Here is a 24,677-nt window from a genome sequence, read left to right on the forward strand (position 1 = left end):
CTTAAATGCACCGGGGTCGAGTTCACTCCTAGGAGATATTAAAAACTTAATAGTCCTTAGTTAGGACGAGTAACTCGTTCTATCTCGAGATAAGACTAGTCTTAACTCTTTGAGAAATCCACCCCTGGACACCTTTGGTAATTGTCAAAGACTAGTATTCTCACTTGGCCGGGTGACCATGGCGTAGGCCTAACCCATTCTATGCATACAACTAAAATAACAAATCTTGGAACATTTTGACTCAATTGGTCATCGAGTGAGTAATTACCTCTTTCTTAAACACTACATTTCTTCAGAGGGATCCGTTTCCCACAATGTTCAATACCATCAACAGCTCTCCGTTGCTCGTTAACAAGTAAGTTTTTACCAATAATTTTGAGTAATTACCGGTAGTGCCCATGCCTTTAATAGCGTGACCCAAAATGAACCATGGTTGCCGTTCATCACGTGCACCGACTATGATACTACCAGGTGATCCTGATAAACAAGTGGATGGATGATCAGGCAGAAAAATATTATAAAGATAGACTTCGACTACTCCGCGACAGTACAGTTATACGATCCTATAAGCTTAAGTAGTAGTCCAAGTCTATTTTCTATACCATCCGCCCCGGGTAATAGATAAAAGCAGGACAGTTCTTTTCAGAACTGAGAAGTCTCCCGAACCCCCGAACATCTGCTCCGCGGTAGTAGAATAAAGCAAGACAGTTCACTAAGAACAAACTCTACCTGGCAAGTAAATACACACATGGTGTTACCGCAAACCAAATATATATTTATATATTATCAGTACTATAAAGTGACATTCGGGACCAGTTTTAATGGCTGACTTTCGGTCAATCCAGACGGCGGCTACCAATTATTAGAGAAACGTGATCTATCTAGGTTTGCCGGGGATGGGCCGTGCTCGGTTCAAGGTGAGTCCCCGACATTTCCCGTTAAAGGCCAGCTTACATCGCAGCCGCCTACCATCAGGTTCCGACCCGGTAGGGTCTTAGATTTCATAAAACCTGCAAGCATAAATATTGCTGGTTACTATAGCCAACATTCAAATTTAGATGTTTATAACTGTTGCTTCAATCATTTCTGGTTTTAGCGAAACCGGCAAGCATAAATATTGCTGATTACTATAGCCAACATTAAAATTTACATTGTTGCAACTGGTGCTCCAATAATTTTTGGCTTAGCGAATTTGCTAAGCAGTATTTTTTACTAAACATTTTTTTTTTAAATTGGGCCAATGCTGGCGCCGTACGCGGTCCAATTTTATAAAGCATGTAAGCACAAAAACTCACTTAACACAGAGTAGTATTTCTTAGCAGGAACAGCTCACCAGCCAATTTAAGTGTGCATTGTGTGACTGGTGTCCGACTCAATATTTGCTTAACAGAGAAATTTTTCTATTTATAGTATTTTCTGCTTCACAGCTTTAAGAAATTGTGCCCAGAACATTCTCATTGAACTCTATACGAGTGGTGTATTATTGGTGGTTTGGATGTTCTTAGTGCTCATGATTGGTTGGTAGAGGGCGTAAACATTGTCCCTCGATCTTCACGTTGACGGAGAGATAAACGCATGGACAATCCATAACTTACCGGTGTGCACGGAGATTCTGTCCCCGGTGAATCTACAACCCCCACCCCGTCCCCCTCGGATTGTTACACCAAGTGATAATACTGGTCTTTGACAATTACCAAAGGTGTCCATGTGCCTTTATGTCAAATGGAGCATCGATGAAGTATCTGTTGCACGAAAGCTTCAACACTATTATGTATAGATGTTAAAGTGCTACAATTCACTTTCCTTTATGTCAATAAAACATTATTGCTCCATGATAAAAACAATGGAAATAACTAACATGCGTCTGTAAGTTTACGATCAGTGGGTCCTATACAAGGGCGCCCTCTTAGGCATGTTCGTAAAAAATAAAAGCCACCAAACTGCTGCAGGACTATATCAAAACTCAATGAGTGAAAGTAAACGTGAGCTGTATGCGTAAATAATTCCTGAAGTTTCACTTCTCTGACGTTAGTTGTCTTAATTATGAAGGAGACTGAATAGTAAAAGTGGTGCATAGCAAAGTACTTAGTAGTCTCTGAGGAATAAACGTTAGTTTGTTTTACATTGCCACAATACTTGTTAAAACTATCAGGGCCTAGACAGACTTTGTTGGACACAACCTGACTGCATATTAGACAGGGCGCCACCAACCCAATTAAGATGTCTCATTTGTCTTCCACTGCGATTGCAATGTTATGGGGAAAATGACGTCATTGCAATATTGGCAAGTGCATAATAAGGAAGCCAGATCTATTATGTCGCAATTGTATTATTGTTTAGCACTAAAAAAAAAAACCAAAGTCAGCCGGAATCCCATACCTCACTGGTGCATCTCCGTTAAGGTCAAGTGTCAGAACAATCTAGTGGTGGATGTTCTACTTATACGCCCATTGAAGGCTGAAATAATTATGTCGTGTTTGAAAAATAACCATGACAAGTGGTTTTGTGATTGTGAAAACACTTGTCATGTATACAACGGATATGAAAACTACTCGTGGTGAAGCTATGACCAGTTTATAAACTTACTGCAATGTATCCATCTGTAGTAGATTGGGTCTTTTTTAATAACTTCAAAATGTAGCGGTGGAAACTAAAGTAGTTGACGAAAAGTTTTAATTTGAATTGGTTTAAGTGATATAGTATAAAACATAGTGGGAAACGACTCCCTCTGAAGAAATGTAGTTTTTGAAAAAAAAGTAATTTCTCACTAAAATAATTAAAGACTTCTAGCTAGAAGTCTTTTATTCGTATTTGAAAGCACACACAAATTCGTCCAACAATGGTGTTTTTTCATTCATCATTTTCTCGCAACTTCGTTGACCGATTGAGCCCAAATTTTCACAGGCTTGTTATTTTATGCTTATGATAGGATACACCAAGTGAGAAGACTGGTCTAAGACAATAGGAGACTTTCCAACGCTAGGTGGCAGCAGACATACCGGGTAAATTTCCATTGTTTACGCAGTTCTGAACATGCGCATAATTCTGAGAACAATGGATTTACCCGGTAAGTCTGCTGCCCTCTATCGTCCCAGAAAGTCTCCCATTACCAATAGTGTACTTTCCCTTTAAGTTGAGTTTTTGCTCTGCCCCTCAATTTATACTGCAAAGATCTCAATGTGAAGGACATTTCAAAAGTGAAACTCCTGAACCAGTAGATTCAAAACTACAAAAAAAAGCGCAGGTGACGTCAACAGAAACCCGGAACGCCCTCTACGAGTAAAAGGAAACCATTTAGCAGCCCTGACCGATACTGACGTGTAGGATCGAAGGTCCCTGGGTGCACACTGTGTGGTTTTGCAATCAGAACGTTTTTGGCTCATACACAGTAGGTTTATCTGATGAGCAGGATATCCTATGGTATCACCTAAAGTTTTCCGATCAGTTTTTTGTTGTGCTGTTTGGGTGTGTTTTTATTTTAACAAAAGATCATTCGTTACCTGTACACACCAACCTTCGATGCCACTAAATTGCGTTTAAAATAGATACCATCAATTCCAAATTGTTTAAACTCAAGGGAAGACCCCCCCCCCCTAAAAACTGTCTTCGAATTTGTCGTCAGACTGTCGCCTAGTGGTAGAGCTATCAGAGGCCGGTTCACTGGTCGCTGAGGCACTGTTGACCATTGGTTAGACTACAGTACTTTGAATCATAAAGGTTGTGGGTTCGAATCTCCAGGGCCCAATTTCATAGAGCTGCTTATTATTTTATACATTGGGAACTCATAATCGTAAGCTTTCAAACTAAAATACCATTTGTTTCCCTTGTCTTCCTGTACTATCACATTTTACTATAGCAAGTAATATTATCGTTAGGAATATTTGTTTGAATAAGTCGAATCTTCAACAATCATTTCTCTTCTAAACTACAATACCTCATTTTGAGAGAAACATATCTCTGTGACTATAGTTTCTCGAAATATAGACGGTTTTAATATAGAGGTTGTTGTGTGGGATTTAAGGCATTGCATGGTGAGGTATCAAAACATACATTTGGATTGCGGTAACACCATGGGCCAATTTCATAGAGCTGCTTAAACAAATAATTTGGTTAAGCACGAAAATAGCTTGCTTATTTTACACATGTTACTGGCAAAAATGTCATGCCATATACATTGCTTGTGACTAATATTTAGCTGTTGTTTACTTAGCATAACAATATTGAGTGGAGTCTTAGTCGGTAATCTGATTTTACAAAGCAAATATTCTTTTGCTTAAGCAATTTTTTTTGCTTAAGCAGCTCTATGAAATTGGGCCCTGGCTTACCGCTGATTTCACAGCGACTTCAATAAGTATTGTCGTCTATAGTTACTAAATCACCATTTCTTGATTTGTGAATTCATAGTAGACGATAAACCAATGTTTGGATGTCTGTATGTAGAGAGAGATCGGCTGTAGACTGTTTATATCGCCTTGTGGTAGTCTGCCAAGTTCCCTTAACGAGATGACCATCAATCTGTTATCAAAAGTCTGTTGACAAACTATAATTTTTATTTTGCAAAACGAGTAGTTTTGTTTAGGGTCCATAAGCCTGCTTATTTATTACCAAATCGAAGATAAGATGGTTTCTTGAGGCGTCAAAGATAAATAATTATCAGGCTTGATTTTGGTTGCTGTTGCAATAAACACGCAATACTGAGCGAAAAGTCCCAAGTAGCCTAGGCCTACCTTGTTATAAAATAGATTTTGTGCCGAGTGATGTGTTGGGGTTATTAGTTACCCCCCCCCGACCCCCCCCCCCAACCCCCCACCCCCAAAACATCGCAGTATCGAAGAAGGAGTTACTTACTTTGGAAACCAGAGCTGAACAAAGACAGATTTCAGTTGTAATCGTTTTTAATTACTTCGATAGTCACGCATACTGAACTTCCTCGTGTTGCAATCAAGGAAGGTTTTTGTTCCTTGTTGACAAACAAATAAATAATACAATGTTGAGCAATGTTTCACGATACGAGTGGAATTTCCCTGCGTAACAGCAGGGAAGTTCCCTGCCCTCGCTAACATCTTGATAAAGGTTAAAACAAAAACAGAACAAGGGTTGAACTAAAAAACAAAACGACACAAAAAAACCCCACAAAAAACCCACCCTACCAAAACAATAAAATTGTTTCCAATACAATCTTATTTTGATACAAAGTAAAGCAGCTTTCGTATAGAATGAAGCAATTTGAAAATTATTTTAGTTCTAAGTGTTTATTTATTTGTTTATGGAAACAAATATAAGTGTTTATACCCCAACAACTTTTAACTGGCTTGACGTTTCGGTCCAACTTTGTCAGAAGATTTTTTACAGCTGCATTTGACAGTATCATGACATGAATTTGTACCACTCGTGAAAGCTGGATTGATTTAGTGACAGTTGTTATATACAGCACCAGTGGTGCATAGCTCAGTAGCATATGCTTACTGATTCTCCAATTGACATGCTATCTAAAGCTATTAATTACTATCATGACCGATATTGTCATATCAAAAGATTGATAAATCTCTTCCTTAACCATTTTCAGATTTGATCTACAAATCACTATTTTTAATCATTCCACATTGTAAACTCGGTTAATGTATTATGTCATAATTGCTCCAACCAATTACCTCCTGGCGATACATCTAATTTGCATCCCAGCCACTCCTTCGGCCAATCACGTCCCTGCAATTCGGCACGCTCATGTTTAATGCAACAGATAGCATCATGGGTTTATTAATAGCACTACAACAAGAAACGACCGGACATGATGCATGAGATCTATGCTTCCGCCTGATAAGGGACGCCAGGGATTGGGCAGAATTACCGGGCTGACATCAGCCTGCCGATACGCACTCTGCTTATGACGATAGCATCACATGTGTGACGGGGATTTTTTCTTGTTCTCCGTCTTACAAACTCTCAGATAAACACCTTTTACATCATTTACATGAGAAGGGACGTGCCCTTGGCGAGGTATATAGGAGTAAACGCTTTGTTTCAGCAGCACACAGTAAACTTTGGCTTTGACACATTACCACATGGAAGGCTCGCGTTGAACTTCAACGTGGTATCTTTGACATCTGTCTCTAGATTATTGTACAAATAATTGTGGTGCAGACAACAACACAACTATCCGTGTTATGGGGCGGGAATATATTCTACCGAAGTTCTCTCTGGCAGTCTGCACTGATTGGTGATATCTGGATAGTTGGACAACCTTCAACTATCAAAACATTGGAATCACACCAAAAGGTAACCAAGCCAATTTCCAACGCATCGAACAAGAAACTAGGAACTGTCGTATGGACATGGAAAACCTATGATTGGATTTCAGAAATCCGGAGCGATCCTATTTTAAATATAAATACATTTTTTTTGGCAAAGCACTTTCACACCGTACTGTATGATATCCACGTCGGAGTACGCTATCGGCAGATACAACATTCCACAATTCAATATGAGAACTTTAGACAGAAAAAAGCCCAAACTGGCGAAGAAGGAAATATTTCTACCAGACTTAGGAGAGGTAAGCGTTTTCCAAATTTAAAGTTAATTTTTTTAGTAAATATGTACCGTTTGCACAACTATTAATCTTTGTCAATTTGAATGAGTAACTATAGACTACAGGGCCACACTCGGCGACAGCCCTAACCCTAACCCCAACCCTAACCTTAACCCTAGAGTGGCCCTGTATTCTATAATTGTACCGAAAAGATAATGCTGACAGATTTACCAAAAATGTATCACTATAAAGATGGACAAGTTGGGAAAAATGACCTATCGAATACTTTTGCTTGAAATGCGCAATGTTTGAAAACATTGAGAACACCATGTTGGTTCACATAAAAGCGACGATACCGGTCTTTGGCAATATTATCAATATTGGCCGCGCACTTCAAATAATGTGTGAGCACTCGCTCGCAATCTCGATCAGATTCGTGCAAACTTGTATACAGGTTCTTTTTTTCTTGCATAGGTTAATCATTTCTTGCATTAAAGGCATGGTACACTAATTGGTAATTGTCAATTACTAGTATTCTCACTTGGTTTATCCCAACATATGCATAAAATAACAAAACTGTGACAAAAATGGGCTCAATTGGTCATCGAAGTTGCAAGAAACAAATTAACGAAAAAAAACCCCAAGAAAACAAACTTATTGCTAAGAATTGTGTGTAATCAGATGCCAGAGAACAGCTTCATGCCTCAAACCTTTCTCGGATTTCAAATTTGTTGGTGAATATTACCCCTTTCTCTAAACTTCAGAAGGAGTTGTCTTTTACAATGTTTTATATTTATCAACAGCTCTTCAGTACTTTTTGCTAAGCAGTTTACTATCTTTAACCTAAAGTATTACAAAAAGTGTACAAGCCTTGAAAGACAACTTGGATTCCATTTCTCCCTTTAGGTGGCTCATGCGGTCGAGCAAGACAGAGACATCTTCACAAATGAAAAGGAAAACCCCAGGAGGTAAAAATAATTAATGTTGTTTAATTAAATTTGAAAAATACATCGAAACTCCCCGAGGCAAGTTTTACTGCTTATCTGAAAATCATGGGTCCACTCACAGTGTGGGAAGTCACTACACTCTAAAACTTTGAAACGGATCCGGGATCAAATAGGGTCTGAGTCTGACCCGCTTCTGGGTCACTGTGACCGGGAATCAAAATGACCCAGTGGCTCAAGCTGCCGCAGAGTCTAAGGTAAATTGATGAATTAACGAAATTCAAATTGTTCAAAACCACTTCCCGAGTCAGCCTGAGCGGAAACGGGTCACAGTCCCCTGGAACCCGGCATCCGGGTCAATTCTGACCTGGGAGTTTTAAGAGTGTTTTAAGTTATTTCTTTGGAGATAAATCTTTGCAGTTCTCAAAGACATAGATAAATACATGACATCCACTAAATTTGTTTTTTGCAAAATGTATGGATGAATCAAAGTATTGTCATGCGGAATATTATGTCATCGGTGTTAAAATCATTTCCTATACCATGATGTCTTTAAAACACATAATTGGCCAAAGTCCTTGCTCTATGATTGCCGCAGCTCTAATTGGAATATGACGTTGTAAAAACTATCGACATCACTGAAAGCAAAACGGAGGGGACTTTTGATGTATGGAATTACTGAAAAGCGCACACCCTCTTCGACCTCACGGAGAGGCAAGTCCGAGCGAGTGGTGGGGGTGCCAAAGCTCCTGCCCTACCTCCTCCCGCCAGCGCCTCTCGCCTCCATACGCCATTTAGCAAGACGTACCGTTTTTTTAAACGAAAATGAGAGCTTGAGTGATGGCGCGCTACTTGTTTTCACAGAGAAAATCTCACCGATAATGCGCAGCATGTGGCTCACGGTCACCGTACGGCATCAGCCATCAGTCTACATCAAACAGGTGCTTAGGGATCCCGTGTGCGGAAACGGGGGCAGTTCAAGCATCTGTAACCCAGACCCCCTTCCCAGACTCAGTCATAGATGTTCACGCCCAACTTATAGAATTGCCCCAACTGTAGTTGGGATGGTCCCAACTTCCCAACTTGAGTGTTAATACAGTTGGGACGGCTGAACTATAGCTATATGACAGAGACGTTGTTGTAGCGTGGATTAAGAATTGTCTTCCTCCATGGTTGTAGATAACCACTTGGGCTTCTAAAATTATTATCCTTTCAAGTGCGGCTTGTGTTTTGGCTCAGAAGAGTGATAGATACACAGTATTTATAACATGGATGAGAAATTTCAGACTTGTTTCTGAATTCAGACCTATTTTTTTGAAAGGTCAACCCGCCATGGCAAAAAGTGTAGTAGCTTGTGATTCATGTATAACTGTTGCGTTGGTTCCGACCACTGGTTCCTTGCTTTGTGACAGATCTCTGGACCCCATCTTTAGTTGGGCAGTCCCAACTGTAACACTCAAGTTGGGACCGGTCCCAAACTACAGTTGGGACGATTTTATAGTTGGGACGGAACAAGACAACTCTTAAAAACCTATGCCTCACCCACGGGTACCCCACAAACCGCGACAGACAGCCATTGCGTCGCAAGAGGATTTGAACTGTTACAAGTCATCATTGTTGTTGATTTTCAAAGTGAGAGAAAGTCGCCAGAGTTGCTGGAGAAAAATTGCTGATTCAGTGTCTCTTTGCCGCCATGGTTAATTTAGCCAAGCTCTGTCAGCTGTCTACCTGTTACATACACTGGGGGTTAAATGACGGATAACTGGGGGATGTAGGAGATCCACAGTAATTAAGATCTTCAGAATGTGTGGTTTGTTGTCGCAAACCGTTGCTGTAAAATCTTTCTTTGCGCTCTGCGGTTTTCGGTCAATAGGCCTATCTATGCAAATTTAACAAACACAAATAACAAAAACACAAACAAAACTAAAACATTGTTATCCGACACATGATTATGTTCGTTTTTGATATTTCACCCCAAACATCGAGGGGAATTCCACAAGAATACTTATTTCCTTTGAAGGCTATACAATAAAAGTTTACATGATATTGGTTTGGTAAGTCATAGTGAATGTCGATTGAGTCGTTTGATCGTAATTACCAATAGTGACCACTGCCTTTAAAAACGACGAAGCAAACTTTCACATGACCATTTTAGTTTAGGTGTTTGAAAACTCAACTAGTTTAGACTACTTCAAAATTAAAAGTATTGCACCACCTGGTACAGCAGCTCTGAAATGAAGTAAGAGGCCGGCAAAAAGATTTGTGATTTCGAAACCAAGTCCAACCCAAGTCTGAACCAGCTTTTGGTTTAGAAACGTGTCTCATATTTAGGTTTCGGATATTGATTCCCTTGTACAGCATCTGGACTGTGGTTGCAAACTTGGATACAAGTTCATGAACATGTGATATCACGCCCTGTTACACACCCAAAAGGGTGAATGACTAACCTTAAAGTCTGTACCGGTGTCAGGTTCACTATGCTGTGGTATTTTAGATTGGACGACACAAGTTTTCTACAGACATTGATTTGCAGCCTCTTATAGAATTCAAGGACTTTTAAAACTGAATATTCAAAACTTGGGACAGTGACATCAGTTTATGGACAAAAGTTATTCATGCTACTGAAGCATGGAGAGTGACATCTTGAAATCGAAATCCAAACAGAGAACACTGATTTCAAAAGGGAGTTCCAAAGCGTTGACATTCTAAATAAACACTTGGTTTATTTGTCTGAGGTGATGTGCCAAAACTCTAACCAGATTTTCGGTATCCGAACTGACATAATAGATTTCCCGGTTAACCAAAAGACGCAAACAGTTTCTTAAATTTCTCTATTTTGTTTTCCTTCCAGGCGAACTATAATCATAGAAAAACTACGCGGTTCATTCGGCTTTGAATTACAGGTAAGTTTACATGTGATTGGATAACTGAACTGCAGTGAGAAACAGTTTGCTATAACATCCTTAATATCATCTTCTTATCAAGTTTTTGGTTACTTGGCAAAGTTTACAAGGAAATACATGTATGTGCCGAACTTTGGCACCCATACCTTGCCACCATTGATTGGAGACTTAAAGACATGATTGTCAACTGCAATAATTAATAATTCAATTGATCTAATCAAATAAACCTGACGATAACCATCAACCTGCTGACAACTCACCTGACGACAACTAGTAACCTAACGACAACTAGTAACCTAACGACAACTAGTAACCTGACGACTAACCTGACGACAACTAGTAACCTGACGACAACCTTCAACCTGTTTACAACTAACCTGGCGACAACCAAAATGACGACTCGCCAGGTTAGTCGTCATCATGCTAGTAGTCGTCGACAATAAGCAACCTAACGACATCTGGTAACCTGACGACAACCAGTAACCTGACGACAAGTAGTAACCTAACGACACCAACTAGCTGACGACAGTAACCAAACGAAAATTAGTAACCTGACGACAACCACTTTTCTAAGCAATGTGGAAACAGCACCATTTTTAAAATTGAACTTACAACCACAATTGATGTTTTATTTATTTACAAATCAAAACCTTTTTTGGTGCAGTACCTCTGCCTGAACCGTATTTAACCTATACAGTATAATTGAATACAGTTTCCTCTCACCCTAAGACCCCATTGATCTCTCACAATCTCAGACACTATTAACCAGACGTTCCATACTGCAAATTAGACGGGTCAATTAGCCATATCCTTAGGCATGACATTGTCACTTCGGTACCCCCAGTAAACATAGCATGTTCATACTGCTACTCTTGCCTAAAAACTCACCGACGAGGCGAGTGTTTTTCCCCGCGTTCTAAAACAGGAGGTTTCATCATGGAATGGGAAGCAATTAATTGCCACTGAAGACGATAAACAAAAAGCTTAAAAAGGAATTAGAATCAAGACTACTTAGTGATTTACTTTAAATCAACCCGGACTCCATGAAGCCATGAAAAAAAAATGTAAGACCAGGATACGAATGTCTGAAAAAACACAGCTACTATTATGTCAGAACTGGTCTTATTGTTAGAAGTTCAAAGTGAATGTTCAAACCCAACGAGCCCTGTTGACAGTCACGAGGTGGCGCTGTGTGTCCATTGTTTGTCTGGTACTCTGTATACAAACATTATAACCGCATGGCTTCAGTCTGACAATCGACAGGATCAGCCTATTAGATTTCCTAATGTCACCACATGTGTTCATACACGAAGAAAAAGAACACCCTAAAGTGGGTATAATTAGTCCATTATTACTTAAACTGTTTTGTCCCGCTAGGGTGGGTGTGCCCTCCTAACCAGACATCCTGAAAGTCAAACCCAGGTTGATCCTTTTACAATCACCCACCTTGTTTGAGCCCCACAAGCACTGTACCCCCTTTTTATCTTTGGGTGTTAAAATGGCAACCGGTGACATGGTTAATTTCTTGTCTTTATCCTCTGCAGACTTACGCTATACATCATAGAGGCAGTAACGAAGTGGAGGTGTGCACGTATGTCTGTGATGTTCTGTCGGACGGGGCGGCATACTTGGCAGGCATGAGACCAGGTAATTTGATAATGCCACTAAAAGTGTCTGATGTATACAAAGTTACACCGATAAGTTATATCAAAGGGGGACGTAGGTCCTCGATTGCAGTGCGAGCTTGAAATGTAGCATGGTGTGACCCCTTCCTAAAGACCTCTTGCACTGGTCGCCATCTTCGATGAATTAATGTGCACGCGTGAAAGGCTATTCATTGGCTGAGTGAGAGTCCTGCGCAGCGCGTACGAGTGTGATTTATCCTATTGGTTTACATCAAAGATGGAGGGCAATGACATCACGTGCAACCCATATAATTGCGTATTCCTTGTGTTTTGGGGTGCACACCAATATAGGGACTCACATAGCATACAATGCAAAAAAGCTTAATAATCACAGTCTCATAGCTTTTACAGTAAAAAGGAATTTACATCCACTGCTCAATTTCTTCATTTGTAATGAGGAAAGACGTCCCCTGACGGAAAACAAGACTTCTCTTGAAAAGAATTTGAAACCATGATGATAACAAAATAATACTTTGATGGTTAATCGGTTACTATGGCCATGACACCCCGTGTACAAATCAACTCCCCGGTGCCATGGCGTCTATAAATCGAAAACATCGGTCAGTTTAGAAACATCCGACCACAGGAAAACAATCATAGCAATAGGAAAACCACTAAGAGACCATTTAGTACCACTCAATTAAACAAAGGACAAATTGTAAACGCACACAAAACAATTGATAATGAATTGGAAAAGGGCTGCACTTCCTCAAGACTGACATCACAATGGGAAATATTATCAAAAGGTCTGCATCAACAATTATTACATACTGTCTGATGGATAACAAAAATGACAGACTTCTCGACAGCCTAGTTCCAATTATCAAATACCTTTTAAAAGTCTGACATATAATTTGCAGTTGGTTTTATGGGCTTAGATTCATACACAATTTTGCGATAATGGTGGACACAGCACTAAGACATTATTAGACTTGGGTAAAGTTGCCTGTGTAGGTCAACACCCCAAAAGGCTTGTGGCACTTTTATGTATAATAATATTCTGCGCTTTACGGCGCCCTGCAAAGCGCAAGATCTATGGGTTGTAAGCGCCGAATTTCGCGGTAAGAAGCGCCATTAAAAATCGACCATGTTCACAGCGTCTTTCTGACTTCTCAAAGAAAACATCAATATGCTTGTGATATAGAATTGGTTTATAGAGTACACAAAAGATTAACTTGCGAAAGCAAAACACATTTTTATTGCGTCACAAGTTTCACTTTCGCTTTCACTTACAGTCTAATTCAGCTGTAGTGCGTAGTGCGTTTTTATAGTTAATAATGTTTGGAATCATTACCAATGGTATAAAATACCATCCCTTTAAAGACCAGATTTCCATTTCGACTTAAGGACATATTTCTCATTTCTTGTTTTTGCAGGTGACATCATTCTATCTGTCAACGGCATCAATGTAGAAGGAGCAAAACATCATCAAATTGTTGAACTCATCAAAATCTCGTCCAATTCGTTAAGGTATTAAGAGAAAGATTCAAACAAGACAAATTTTCCCCTTCCAGAACCCTGGCATGTTTTTATCAATTTCCTTTAGGAATTTAAGTCTGTTGCAAATAATCAGTAAAAAACTTGTAAAAGTCAATTCATACGTCTGACGAGAATGATTCATGTGATGACGATGGCCTCATACAAAAAATAAGATTGGTGCTAAAGTTTCAGCTCATTCGGTAACCATGTTTTCTCTAACGGTTCTAAATCAAAACGAGTTCGGCATATTGTTTTTGCATAGACTTCTGCAAAAACAAAAGGTTTTGGGTTTAACTCATTCTCTGAAAGATTGTTACTAAACACCCAACCAATGAAACACGATGCATTATTCAAATAACTTATCACTCAACTGGATCTGAAGGGCTGCCAACTTGTTTTCACTGTGCCTGTTTTATCACCAAATGATAAGGCTTTATTTTTTTAAACATCTTTTATTGTAATTTTGAAGAAATTATCAAAGCTAAGAGAGCGTGCCGTCGACTTCAACAAACTCTTCCTAACTTAGGATTAATCTCAGGAATTAGGACGAGTCCCAACCCTGCACTGTAGCATAGTTAGGACGAGTTACTCGACTTCCTAACTCGAGATAGGATTAAACCTAGCGTTTCGTGCAATCGGCTGCAGGTCAATAAGTGCAATCATAAATCGGGCATAATTTGAGCCAGTGTAATACTGAGGACAATTTGTTTATTCTCCTATCTACATTTTGTTTTCTTTCCAGGCTAGTTGTTCTATTTGAAGACTGTGTACGAAAGGTTGAACTCAACAAGAAGCTTGTGAAATTAAAGGTGAGCGTAGCTATGCGTTATTAATACGGATTTTTTACAAACCACCAAACACTCCCAAACTGAACAAACAAATACACGAACCTCAAAACAAATTAAAGTAGTATCAAAATATAAAAAAACAACAACAATAAAATGTCAAAATATCATACGCAAGGTGCATCAAACTTAATCACTCATTGTTAAGTCGCTTAATCAGACGGAAACGAACATGCTCTGCTGAGGGCAATCTAATCATGCACAAAGTGAACACCACAATAACAAAGCCAGCAAAATAACCGCCCAATAATTGTAACTTAAACCGCTCATTGTGTTTGGTTTGGCTCCCGTTACCGATTGGGAAGTATAGCATGGGAGTAAAAACGTGAGGAACTAAAGTTTACATGTACTATCAAGAAGATTCACGTAACGAGATAATGTTCAGCTGTTTCCATTGTGGTTGCGATCAAACCTGGTTTAGACCAGTTGAGACCAGACCTGGCGTTTATATCATCTGCCTATATATATGCAGATAAGATAAAAGTCACACTGATGTGTGTCAATCTTATGCCATATATACAGCTCAAAATATGGGCTAAGCAGGGTGTATATGTAAAATGAAATGAGTTTCAACTATTGGTAATAAGTATTCTAATTTCCTCCTCACACTTTTCAGTAATTTTGTTGTCATATTATTTCCTTTTTCAACTCAGCGGACACTTTACGACAAGAAGCTAGCCTGTCGAGCTCTCCAGGCCCAGGAGAAGCGAATTCTTCACGGCATGGACCGGTACGACAGAGGGCTCACTCCGTCCCACTCACAGGACAGTGGTATCTGCTCTCCATCATCATTGTTGTGTCCCAACCAGTCCTCCCTAAACTACAGCAGCAAATCGCAGTCCATGAGCTCGCTCAGCTCCGGTGGGTTTTCCCTCTCCATGATCCCCGGCAATGAAAGCCTGGAGGAGATCTCCATCTTGGATATTTGAAAAAAAAGAGAACCGCTGCTCACGATTGGCAGAGAGTGACTGTCACGTGACGTATAACTGTCGTCATCTTTGATGTTCTTTTTGGATACGATGCATATGATTGGACGAGGACTGTCAAGCGAGTGGAGAAGTGAATACAACAGAGGTCTTGATTGGTCGACGTGTGTCAACAAAATGGCTGCCAATAATTATTGTATTGAAAAACATTCAACACGTAGAATGGAACAAGAGCTTTGTTTCATACACCACTGTCATAAAAAAGGTGATTTGTTTATGACCTAAAGAGAGCAAAAGAGGACCAGCAATCAAGAGTATATTATGATCTTGAAAAAAACTAAAAAGTTTTAAAGGGTGTATGTACTTTTTGTAGGACAAAAAACACAATGTCCACAGATTTACACTAAACGTACACAGTTTGAAGATAGTAGAATAGTAATGATAGTAGAAAGCTTCCCTGAACATATTACGAGCTGAGGTGCTGTAGTTTTTGGGAAATGAGTAAAACAATGTCATGAAAATAATTTTGGTCTCTTGAGACCAAAATTATTTTAAGCATTTACAAACGTATTTTCATGACATTGTTTTACTCATTTCTCAAAAACTACAGCACCTCAGTAAGAAATATTTGATATTTGAAGGAAAGCTTTCCACTATCATTATCTTCAAATCCTGTAAGTTTAATGCAAATCTATGGACATGTGGAAAAATACCCAAATCCTTTAAGGGATGTAGGGCACAACAGCGACAAATAAGACTTCACAAAAAACAGAAGAACTAAGACACTCTTCGTCAACCCACCATGTTATGATGTACACGGCATAATAACAACGTTAATGTGTTATTTTTCTATTTTACAAAGAGGGAAAAACCATAATTACTTCCAGAGTGAGTGCGTCACCGATACAAAAGGGTCAATCTTTACCCATTTACCGCATATCAAAAGCAGGAAGTTTGGTCGGACATCGTGGCGGGCGTAAGCTTCCTCAATTTCAGATCAATCGAATGAATTGGGACTTCTGACGTGGCGTCAGTTTTTACTGGTAGAGCACCAGACTGATGAAAATGAGAAATTGATTAAGTGCTACCACGAACCCGTTTGGGGAATCCAAATTAACGGCTTCTCTGTGGGGCATGTCCCCTGACGCAAATACGTGTCGGGTACAAATATCATAGCTTGGTCTGGAACCCCTCCGACTTGACTAACCCGTTCAAGCTGTGGGAATTACTCTGTGCAAATGGCTATCGATTTGTCACAAGTGTACACATTCATCAAGTCTGGGTTCCATTCCCGGGGGTTTTAAAATCGACTCTATGGGTGTTGTCACAGAGAAAATCTAAATGAACATCATGATGGCAGAAATAAGTTATTTGAACACCCCAATGTTGTAAATTTTGATACTAGTTTCGCTATGTAAATGTGACAACACCCGTACCCATGGTGCATGTTTTAACCCTCAGTTTTTGCGGACGGCTTCTTAAGAACAACACTATAAATGATGCAATGCCGATACTTCTCATAGTATCACACAGCCCAATCCTGTTTTTACCCACAGATAAGTGTACAATTTGCCCCAAAACCGAATCCTAAACCAATTCCAACTTGAAAATATTCTAAATTCTTAAGAAGCTCTGGGCGCAGTTTTTCTTTCTCTACCTAACATAGCAATGGAGGCCACATGTAACCTCGTCCCCATGAGAGCTGATATCTTTGTGCCATTTCCCCTTACCACGCATGCCTTGCTCGATCACAGTGTCAACAGGATCTGTAGTGCGTGATTAACTATGGGAACGTGGTTAGGACCAGTCGGTTGATTGGCGATGACGTCATAATAAGGAAGTGTATTGTTTAGAGCGTTGTGTGTGTGTAAACCGACTCTAAAAATAGAACACAATCATATCGCTAACATTGGTTTTGATTACACATTTTTAGTCCGGGAATTCCTTAAACTTATTCTGTTTGAGTTTTGAGAAAACAATATGTCAGTATGAGGAACAATACCTCTGTAAACTTTACGAAACTGTTTGACACCATATTCTGTCAGGTAACCGTAATGTACACATACGGTGCCTTTCCTTTTAGTCTGTCATACTTGTTATTTATTTCTTAGTTATGCCTATTTGTATTTATTTGTTTATTTTAACCGTTGGATTTACCCTAAACACCGAGATACGTCAATGTTTTCACGCAGGGCGGACATACCGAAAATAATGATTTTTGAGAATATCTTGTTCCCGCTAATTATGATTAATACATAATACTTTTTAATCCTGAACCGTTCCCAATGAGGAAAACAAATTGTTAATTTGTTAATTAGCTAATTTTAAAAAGGACAGGGATCCCAAGTATATGCTGTTAAATTGTTAACTCTATTGGAACTGCAGATGAATGTTTAGATACTACAGAGTTATCAATTTGGAATTGAACACCTTTTCAAACCCATCTCGAGATGTTCTTTTAGCGCTTTGTTGACATGCCCGTCCCTTCGTGAAAACATTAAGACGTTGTGCCAATTGCCACTCAAAACAATTAATTGTCTCAATTTTAGTCATAATCACCCAGGGTCGAATTTCACAAGTAGTTAAGGCTAGTCTTATCTCGAGATAGAATGAGTTATCTTCCTAACTTAGGACCAGCCTAAAGTTGTTAAGGCTAGTCTTATCTCGAGATAGAATGAGTTATCTTCCTAACTTATGACCAGCCTAAAGTTTTTTAATAACCCCAATCACCCCTAAAGAGTCCTAAGGACTAGTCATACTCTCTTAATGTAAAATAGTGAAAAACACCACTCTTTACATTTCGAGCTGTCCCTCATATGGCTCTTCAAAATGAGTGGTGGTTATTTCACTCTTTTAGAGCGGTTTCACTCCAGGACTGAGTGAAAAATCACTCAACAAGATGCAAACTTCAATCTTAAAGAGTGGAAGACCACTCGAAAAAGAGTTGTCCTTCATATGGCTCTTCAAAGAATGCTTCAAAGAGTGCCTGTTCACTCTTTTACATTAAGAGAGTAAGTAAGGACTATCTTTGTGAAATCGACTACTGGTTTATTACTCTAAGAGTTGTAACTTCTTAATGTGCAACACAGCTTCGAAACAGCTACCTTTATCTGTATCTTTATACAAGATTAGGCCTACTCGTTGCTTCTTGAACATTAGAAGTGCTTCATATTATCTAACTTTTAATAAGAAAAACAATGGTTTATGTCCCTTGACATTGATCAGGGCAATGGTAAGATCTTTACCTTTGCGTGACCTCTTTCCAATTTAAACAACACACATTGACATGTGTAAAAGTAAAGATTTATTCCACTTTTATAATTATGCAATTATTTTCTATGCCAGCTCTTGCTATTCGGTTGAAATGTAAATAGTCAGTTGTAAAGTTATTATTTAAGATTAAAATAGACGGAATGAAATAAATATAAATACAAAACACATGAAAATTTTAAGTGTTATTATTTCCTTGTACGTCTTTCCTGTGACAAGTCAGTTGATTGTTATGGCATATGAGTTTTGGGTTAATAATGGAATCATGCCGGATACCACCTTGCTTCAAATAATGCCTCGCCTTGGCAGACACAGGTCACCAGTGATAAAAAGACATTGCAAGAACTTTTTTTGTTTAATTAAAAGGCAGTGGACACTATTGGTTACTCAAAATAATTGTTGGCATAAACACGATAGATACAAGCAATAGAGAGCTGTTGATATTATAAAACATTGTGAGAAACGCCCCACTCTGAAGTAGTTTTTGAGTAAGCTAATTTCTCACTCAAATAATAAAATACTTCAACTATACATCTGAAAGCACACAAAATAATGCAACAATGATGTTTTTCTTTCATTATTTTATTGCAAATTCGATGACCAATTGAGCCCAAGTTTTCACAGGTTTGTTATGGTATGTCTATGTTGGGATACACAGTGCAAACACTGGACTTTGACAATTACCAAAAGGTGTCCAGTGCCTTTAAGCAGCTACATCCAACTGAGTCACAGTCTTATGCTTTATACCTAGTTTCTATTCCAACGTCACAACCCAAGTTTTGCCAACTAAAGTCGAAGGGATGGGGAGCCATGAACGCAAGGCAGAAATAGATATCCACAGTTAGTAATAGTTTTTAATAGTGTTGAATTTGTTGGGAACAAAGCAACCAATCCGAGAAGGTATTTGCTGTAAAGTGAAAGCTTGCATAAAGTTGGTTATTTTTTAAAGTGATGCTCACTGGACGCGCATTGTTTTCGGAGGTTCGAGTTTCCCAAAATGGCGTAAAATGAGTGATGACGTAACAGAGCTTTTTGGGAATCTTTTTTAAAAGCCCAGGAGATTCAAAACTATGTTTTTTCTTACAAATAAAGTTTAATCCCTTGTGAAGTCAAATTCCTTCTTGATTGACAATAATTTAAATGAACTCAGAGATCCCTCGATGCCGGTTGTCGTTCAGGGCTGTGTTTTTAAAGTGCAACTTTCAGTCCCTGATACGTGTTCGGGTATGTGTAGGATTTCCGCTTTGACATGTACATCAGGGCTTCTATTTACTCCCACGCTGTCGGTAAATGTGTTCCAGCACACACATTTTTATGGATATTGGTAAATGGTAGTAATACTGGCTAACTGCGAAACGTGGGGTGTTAAGTGTACACCCTATGGGTGTCGTCACAAAAGAATCAGAATGCACCCCATTGAGCGCCATTGAACAATTTTGGTTGATTTTGCGCTTATTAAAGACACTGGACACTATTGTCAAAGACCAGTCTTCTCACTTGGTGTATCTCAACATATGCATACTATAACAAACCTGTGAAAATTTGAGCTCGATTGGTCGTCGGAGTTGCGAGATATTAATGAAAGAACAAAACACCCTTGTCACACGAAGTTGTGTGCTTTCAGATGCTTGATTTCGAGACCTCAAACTCTAAACTTGAGGTCTCAAAATCAAATTCGTGGAAAATTACCTCTTTCTCGAAAACTTTGTCACTTCAGAGGGAGCCGTTTCTCACAATGTTTTCTACTACCAACCTCTCCCCATTACTCGTTATCAAGTGAGATTTTATGCTGATAATTATTTTGAGTAATTACCAAGTGTCCACTGCCTTTAAACTTCCTCTGATTGATGTAATGGACCTCGCATCATTTTACATGGCGTTCATGAATTTCGCAGTTAAATCTAACGTACATACAAAACCATTACCTGTCCTTGCAGAGGAGCAGTCTTAATAGACCAGGACTGATGACAGGCGAGGGCTAATGGCACGCGTAAGGACAATTATTTATTCACACTCACGTGGCAGGCACCGCTTCCCCCCCCCTTTAGAAGAGTTTACCGTGTGGTGATTTATGTACCAAACCCGTCATCACCACACTCCCGGTTTGAAATATTTGTATTTCAATTGAAACAGCCTTGTCTTTATTATTAAATCTAAACCAAGCTTCCTAGATTGCTTTGAGGTGAGATGGGGTGGGGTGGGGGGGGGGGGGGGCAGTAAGGATACCATCACCTTCCAAAGACACCTAGAGTTTATCAACCCAGAGTCGTAAATTTATGTTGATGTTCTACATATAGCATCATCGCCACGAGTTCAGTGCAGGGTCCACGTTCGCCACGGTATAGCTAATTATTGTCAGACTCTGATTCACGGTTCCCCAGAGCTCTATACTGTGACTCATTTCGCAATACAGGAAACTTATGGTAGAGTTTTCTGGGGTTCTTTGCGGTCAGTCTCTGTACGGAAATTGTGTATGGTTTTAGAGAAGGTCAACGTTGTGTAGGATAGAGGTCATAGCGGGTATGGGGAGGTATGGTTTGGTTAAAGGCACTGGACACTATTGGTAATTACTCAAAATAATGGTTAGCATAAAAACTTACTTGGTTATGAGCAATGGTGAGTTGTTGATAGTATAAAACATTGTGAGAAACGGCCCCCTATGATATAACGTTTAGTTTTTGAGAAAGAGGTGATTTCTCAAGCAAATATTAAAAGACTTCAGGCCTGGGGCCCTTTTTAGACATCTGAAAGCACACACCTTTGAGCAACAAGTGTGTTTTTATGGCATCATTCTCTTGCATCTTCGATAAGCAATAAATGGGTACAAATTTTCACAGATTTGTTACTTTATGCATATGTTGAGAAACACAGAATACTGACCAAAGGTGGCCTGCCGTAAGTTTCGCAATTTTTTTCCTAACTTAGGATTAAACTTAGGATTACACTTAGGATTACACTTAGGATTAAACTTAGTATTACACTTAGGATTAAACTTAGGATTACACTTAGGATTACACTTAGGATTACACTTAGGACTTAGGACGAGTAACCATAGACGTTAGGACGCATTGATCCCATCCTAATAAGTCCTAACTCGAGATAAGATTAATCCCTGCGTTTCAAGAAATCGGCTGCAGTTCCTTTAATAACCACACCTTCAATGTGGGGGAAACTTTTCTTTTATGGACGAGGTCGATCTAGAGGTATGAAGATGGGATGAAAAGATAAAGAAAAGGGAACAAGGTGATTACGATGACAGCATCAAGGGGAAGGGAAGTAAAAGGTGAATAGGGCAAGGCAGCAGTCCCGGGAAGAAATTGAAGGGAAGGGAGAGGGGAAAGAAAGCCAGAGAATATTATGACAAGGATGCTGACGAGAGGAATCTGTTGATAATTGGAAAGAAAATACAGTCGACTCCCGTTATCACGAGCTCGCATGTTACGAGGTTCCGGTTAATACAAGTATTTTTTGCCGGTGTCGCATGAAATTATGTCCTCTATGCAATGCTATCCGGAGGATAGTATTGCATATGCAATTATGTCCGCCGGACGGTTGTGCATATTATGCACTCGTGTCCGCCCGGACGCTGCTGCATAATGCAATTGAGTCCTCCAGGACACATTTTCATATGCAGTTGTGTCCGCCTCGTGCAAAACCGTCCTTGCAGTAAATTAAACGCCCTTGGTCGAAGGAACACGTTCGCCTTTTTTTTACAAGCCAAGTGCATGTCATTATCATAAAAATACGTGAATATTCATGCTGCATATTCATGTAGGTAGGCTCAGTGCATGCGCGCGCACACATTCATGTACAGTCATGATTACATATGCAAAAGTGTCCGGAGCGGACAGTATTGCATGGCGGACACAATTGCATCAGACACTCAGTGCATTTAGAAATGGATTACACGGCGAGCACGGTAGTAGCTGGACTTGATTCAAGTCCTGTTTTCGTACGAGAGGTCCCTAAGCACATCCGTCGTCACATGAAGCTCTCGTGGTCCCGAGATTCGGCGCGCGACAAAGGTTTTCTAATGTTTGGCGATGTGACTGAAAATAAAAGGATTTTTAAAGGATTGTGACTTGAGTCAAGTCTATACTAGGTAGAAGCGAGAATACGGTTACAACGAGGTAATTTGGTCGGCCCGTTACCCGTCAGCAAACCATTACCTTCAACGACTCTAAAAAAAAAAACCAAGGAAATACCTTTAACAGCGTGAAAGTCATTACATGGTATATAAATAGGAGACACGCAAAAAAGAATCTTATACAAGGAGTTGTTTTTATTTCAGACTATCTTGCAATCGTTGACTTCTAAATTAAATCATGGAGGTAGTTCTACCTCCATGATTAAATTAGCCCGTCTCAAAAACATGTTAAAGGCAGTGGACACTATTGGTAATTGTCAAAGAATAGCCTTCACAGTTGGTGTATCTCAACATATGCATAAAATAACAAACCTGTGAAAATTTGAGCTCAATCGGTCATCGAACTTGCGAGATAATAATGAAAGAAAAAAAAACCCTTGTCACACGTAGTTGTGTGCGTTTAGATGGTTGATTTCGAGGCTTCAAGTTCTAAATCTGAGGTCTCGAAATCAAATTCGTGGAAAATTACTTTTTTCTCGAAAACTGTGGCACTTCAGAGGGAGCCGTTTCTCACAGTGTGTTATACCATCAACCTCTCCCCATTACTCGTCACCAAGAAAGGTTTTATGCTAATAATTATTTTGGGTAATTACCAATAGTGTCCACTGCCTTTAAAACAATCACGCATGCGTACAGATACTTCACTGTAAAAACTCCGTTAAGAGTTTAAACACAAATGTTGTACCAACTGTTTAAACATGCTTAAATGTTAACCAGCTTATCATTGTGACGAGACATTTACATACTTCATGACAAGGGTCTATTGCTTTTGCTCTCATGAGAAATAATCATAAACATTTCATTATTAATTAGTTTTTATAGATGTTTCTTTTTCTGTTTCTATGAAATACAAATATCAAAATATACAAAAGCGTAAAATTCGAACACACAGTTTAATTTGTCAAATCTTGTGGTCCTATAAAACTATAAATCCTATTTACTTTTTACAGTATGTTACAACACAAGTTTTTATTAAAAGGAGTTACAAGTACATCACTGTTTTCAGGAGAGTAAATTCACTGTTCACTGGAAACAGCAGTGTATGGCATCCTTATTCTAGTAAGCATATTTTGGTTGTGCTAAGCTACTATTTGAGCTTAAAGCAGCTCAATGAAATTGGGCCATGTATAGTTTAAGCGCGGTGTAGAGCTGCCACGTGCTACCTACGACCGTTGCATGTGCATAATCGCACTGTGACTGTTGTATGAACGGCAGACAAATGGGCAGGGCCTAACGACTTGTCATCAAGTCTAGGCCATGTATTGAACAATGGGACATAGACCCCACCGCTGAAAAGAAACCAGGGGCGGATTTCACAGAGAGTTAAGACTAGTCTCATTACAGAGATTTAAGGCCAGCCAAAAGGTTCTCCTATCCTAAGTCCTTTGTAAAATCGACCCCTGATGAGCTGCCAACATTTGCATCTTGAACTCAGGGAGATATTTAAAAGTTTCCATGATCATGGAGATTTTCAAATTATGTTCATTAGAAAATGGAACTGTAGACTTTATTTTCAGGGAACTTTCTGCAGAATCAGTTTGTAGCTCTGGGAAACGTGCATGCGCCACCCACAACTCCCAAACAATGCAGGCCTGATACTTCACAGAGGCAACAAAGGCAATTGCCTCCATGCCCCCTGCCCTCGATTTCACAAAGAATTAGGACTCGTCTTATCTCAAGTTAGGACGAGTAACTCGTCCTAACTTAACTCGTCCTAACTTGGGATTAATCTTAAGGTCTGCATGCTACAGTGCAGGGTTGGGACTCGTCCTAACATTAGTCTTAAGTTAGGAAAGAGTTTTGTGAAATCGACGGCTGGTCATTGCCCTTGGTGCCCTTGAAATGCTCCAGTAGAAATAAAAAAATTCCTCATAGGGTGCCCTTTACCAAGGCGAAAATGCCTCGGTGCCCTTGCCCTTTCAAAAACTAAGCTTACAGAGGCCTGCAATGCT

At 39.4% G+C, this 24,677-nt stretch overlaps 1 protein-coding gene across 1 annotated transcript; it reads left to right on the forward strand.

Moving 5' to 3' along the window:
• The first annotated feature begins 5,916 nt into the window (after positions 1–5,916).
• LOC117291681 (general receptor for phosphoinositides 1-associated scaffold protein-like) lies at positions 5,917–15,711 on the forward strand. The gene is made up of 7 exons (XM_033773530.1): positions 5,917–6,550; positions 7,433–7,494; positions 10,322–10,373; positions 11,918–12,020; positions 13,435–13,528; positions 14,280–14,346; positions 15,036–15,711. Exons 1-7 carry the CDS (start codon positions 6,428–6,430, stop codon positions 15,309–15,311), a joined length of 777 nt encoding a protein of 258 aa, XP_033629421.1. The 5' UTR covers positions 5,917–6,427; the 3' UTR covers positions 15,312–15,711.
• Positions 15,712–24,677: the final 8,966 nt, after the last annotated feature.

The sequence above is a fragment of the Asterias rubens genome, chromosome 6 (genome assembly GCF_902459465.1).
Source record: "Asterias rubens chromosome 6, eAstRub1.3, whole genome shotgun sequence".
NCBI classification, from domain to species: domain Eukaryota; kingdom Metazoa; phylum Echinodermata; class Asteroidea; order Forcipulatida; family Asteriidae; genus Asterias; species Asterias rubens.

Bases quoted from the DNA above. Each gene is read 5' to 3' on its own strand.
- LOC117291681 (XM_033773530.1), top strand. From the start codon at position 6,428: ATGATATCCACGTCGGAGTACGCTATCGGCAGATACAACATTCCACAA. The intron at 12,021-13,434 runs GTAATTTGATAA...TTGTTTTTGCAG, and splicing joins CTTGGCAGGCATGAGACCAG to GTGACATCATTCTATCTGTC. The intron at 14,347-15,035 runs GTGAGCGTAGCT...TTTTCAACTCAG, and splicing joins AGAAGCTTGTGAAATTAAAG to CGGACACTTTACGACAAGAA.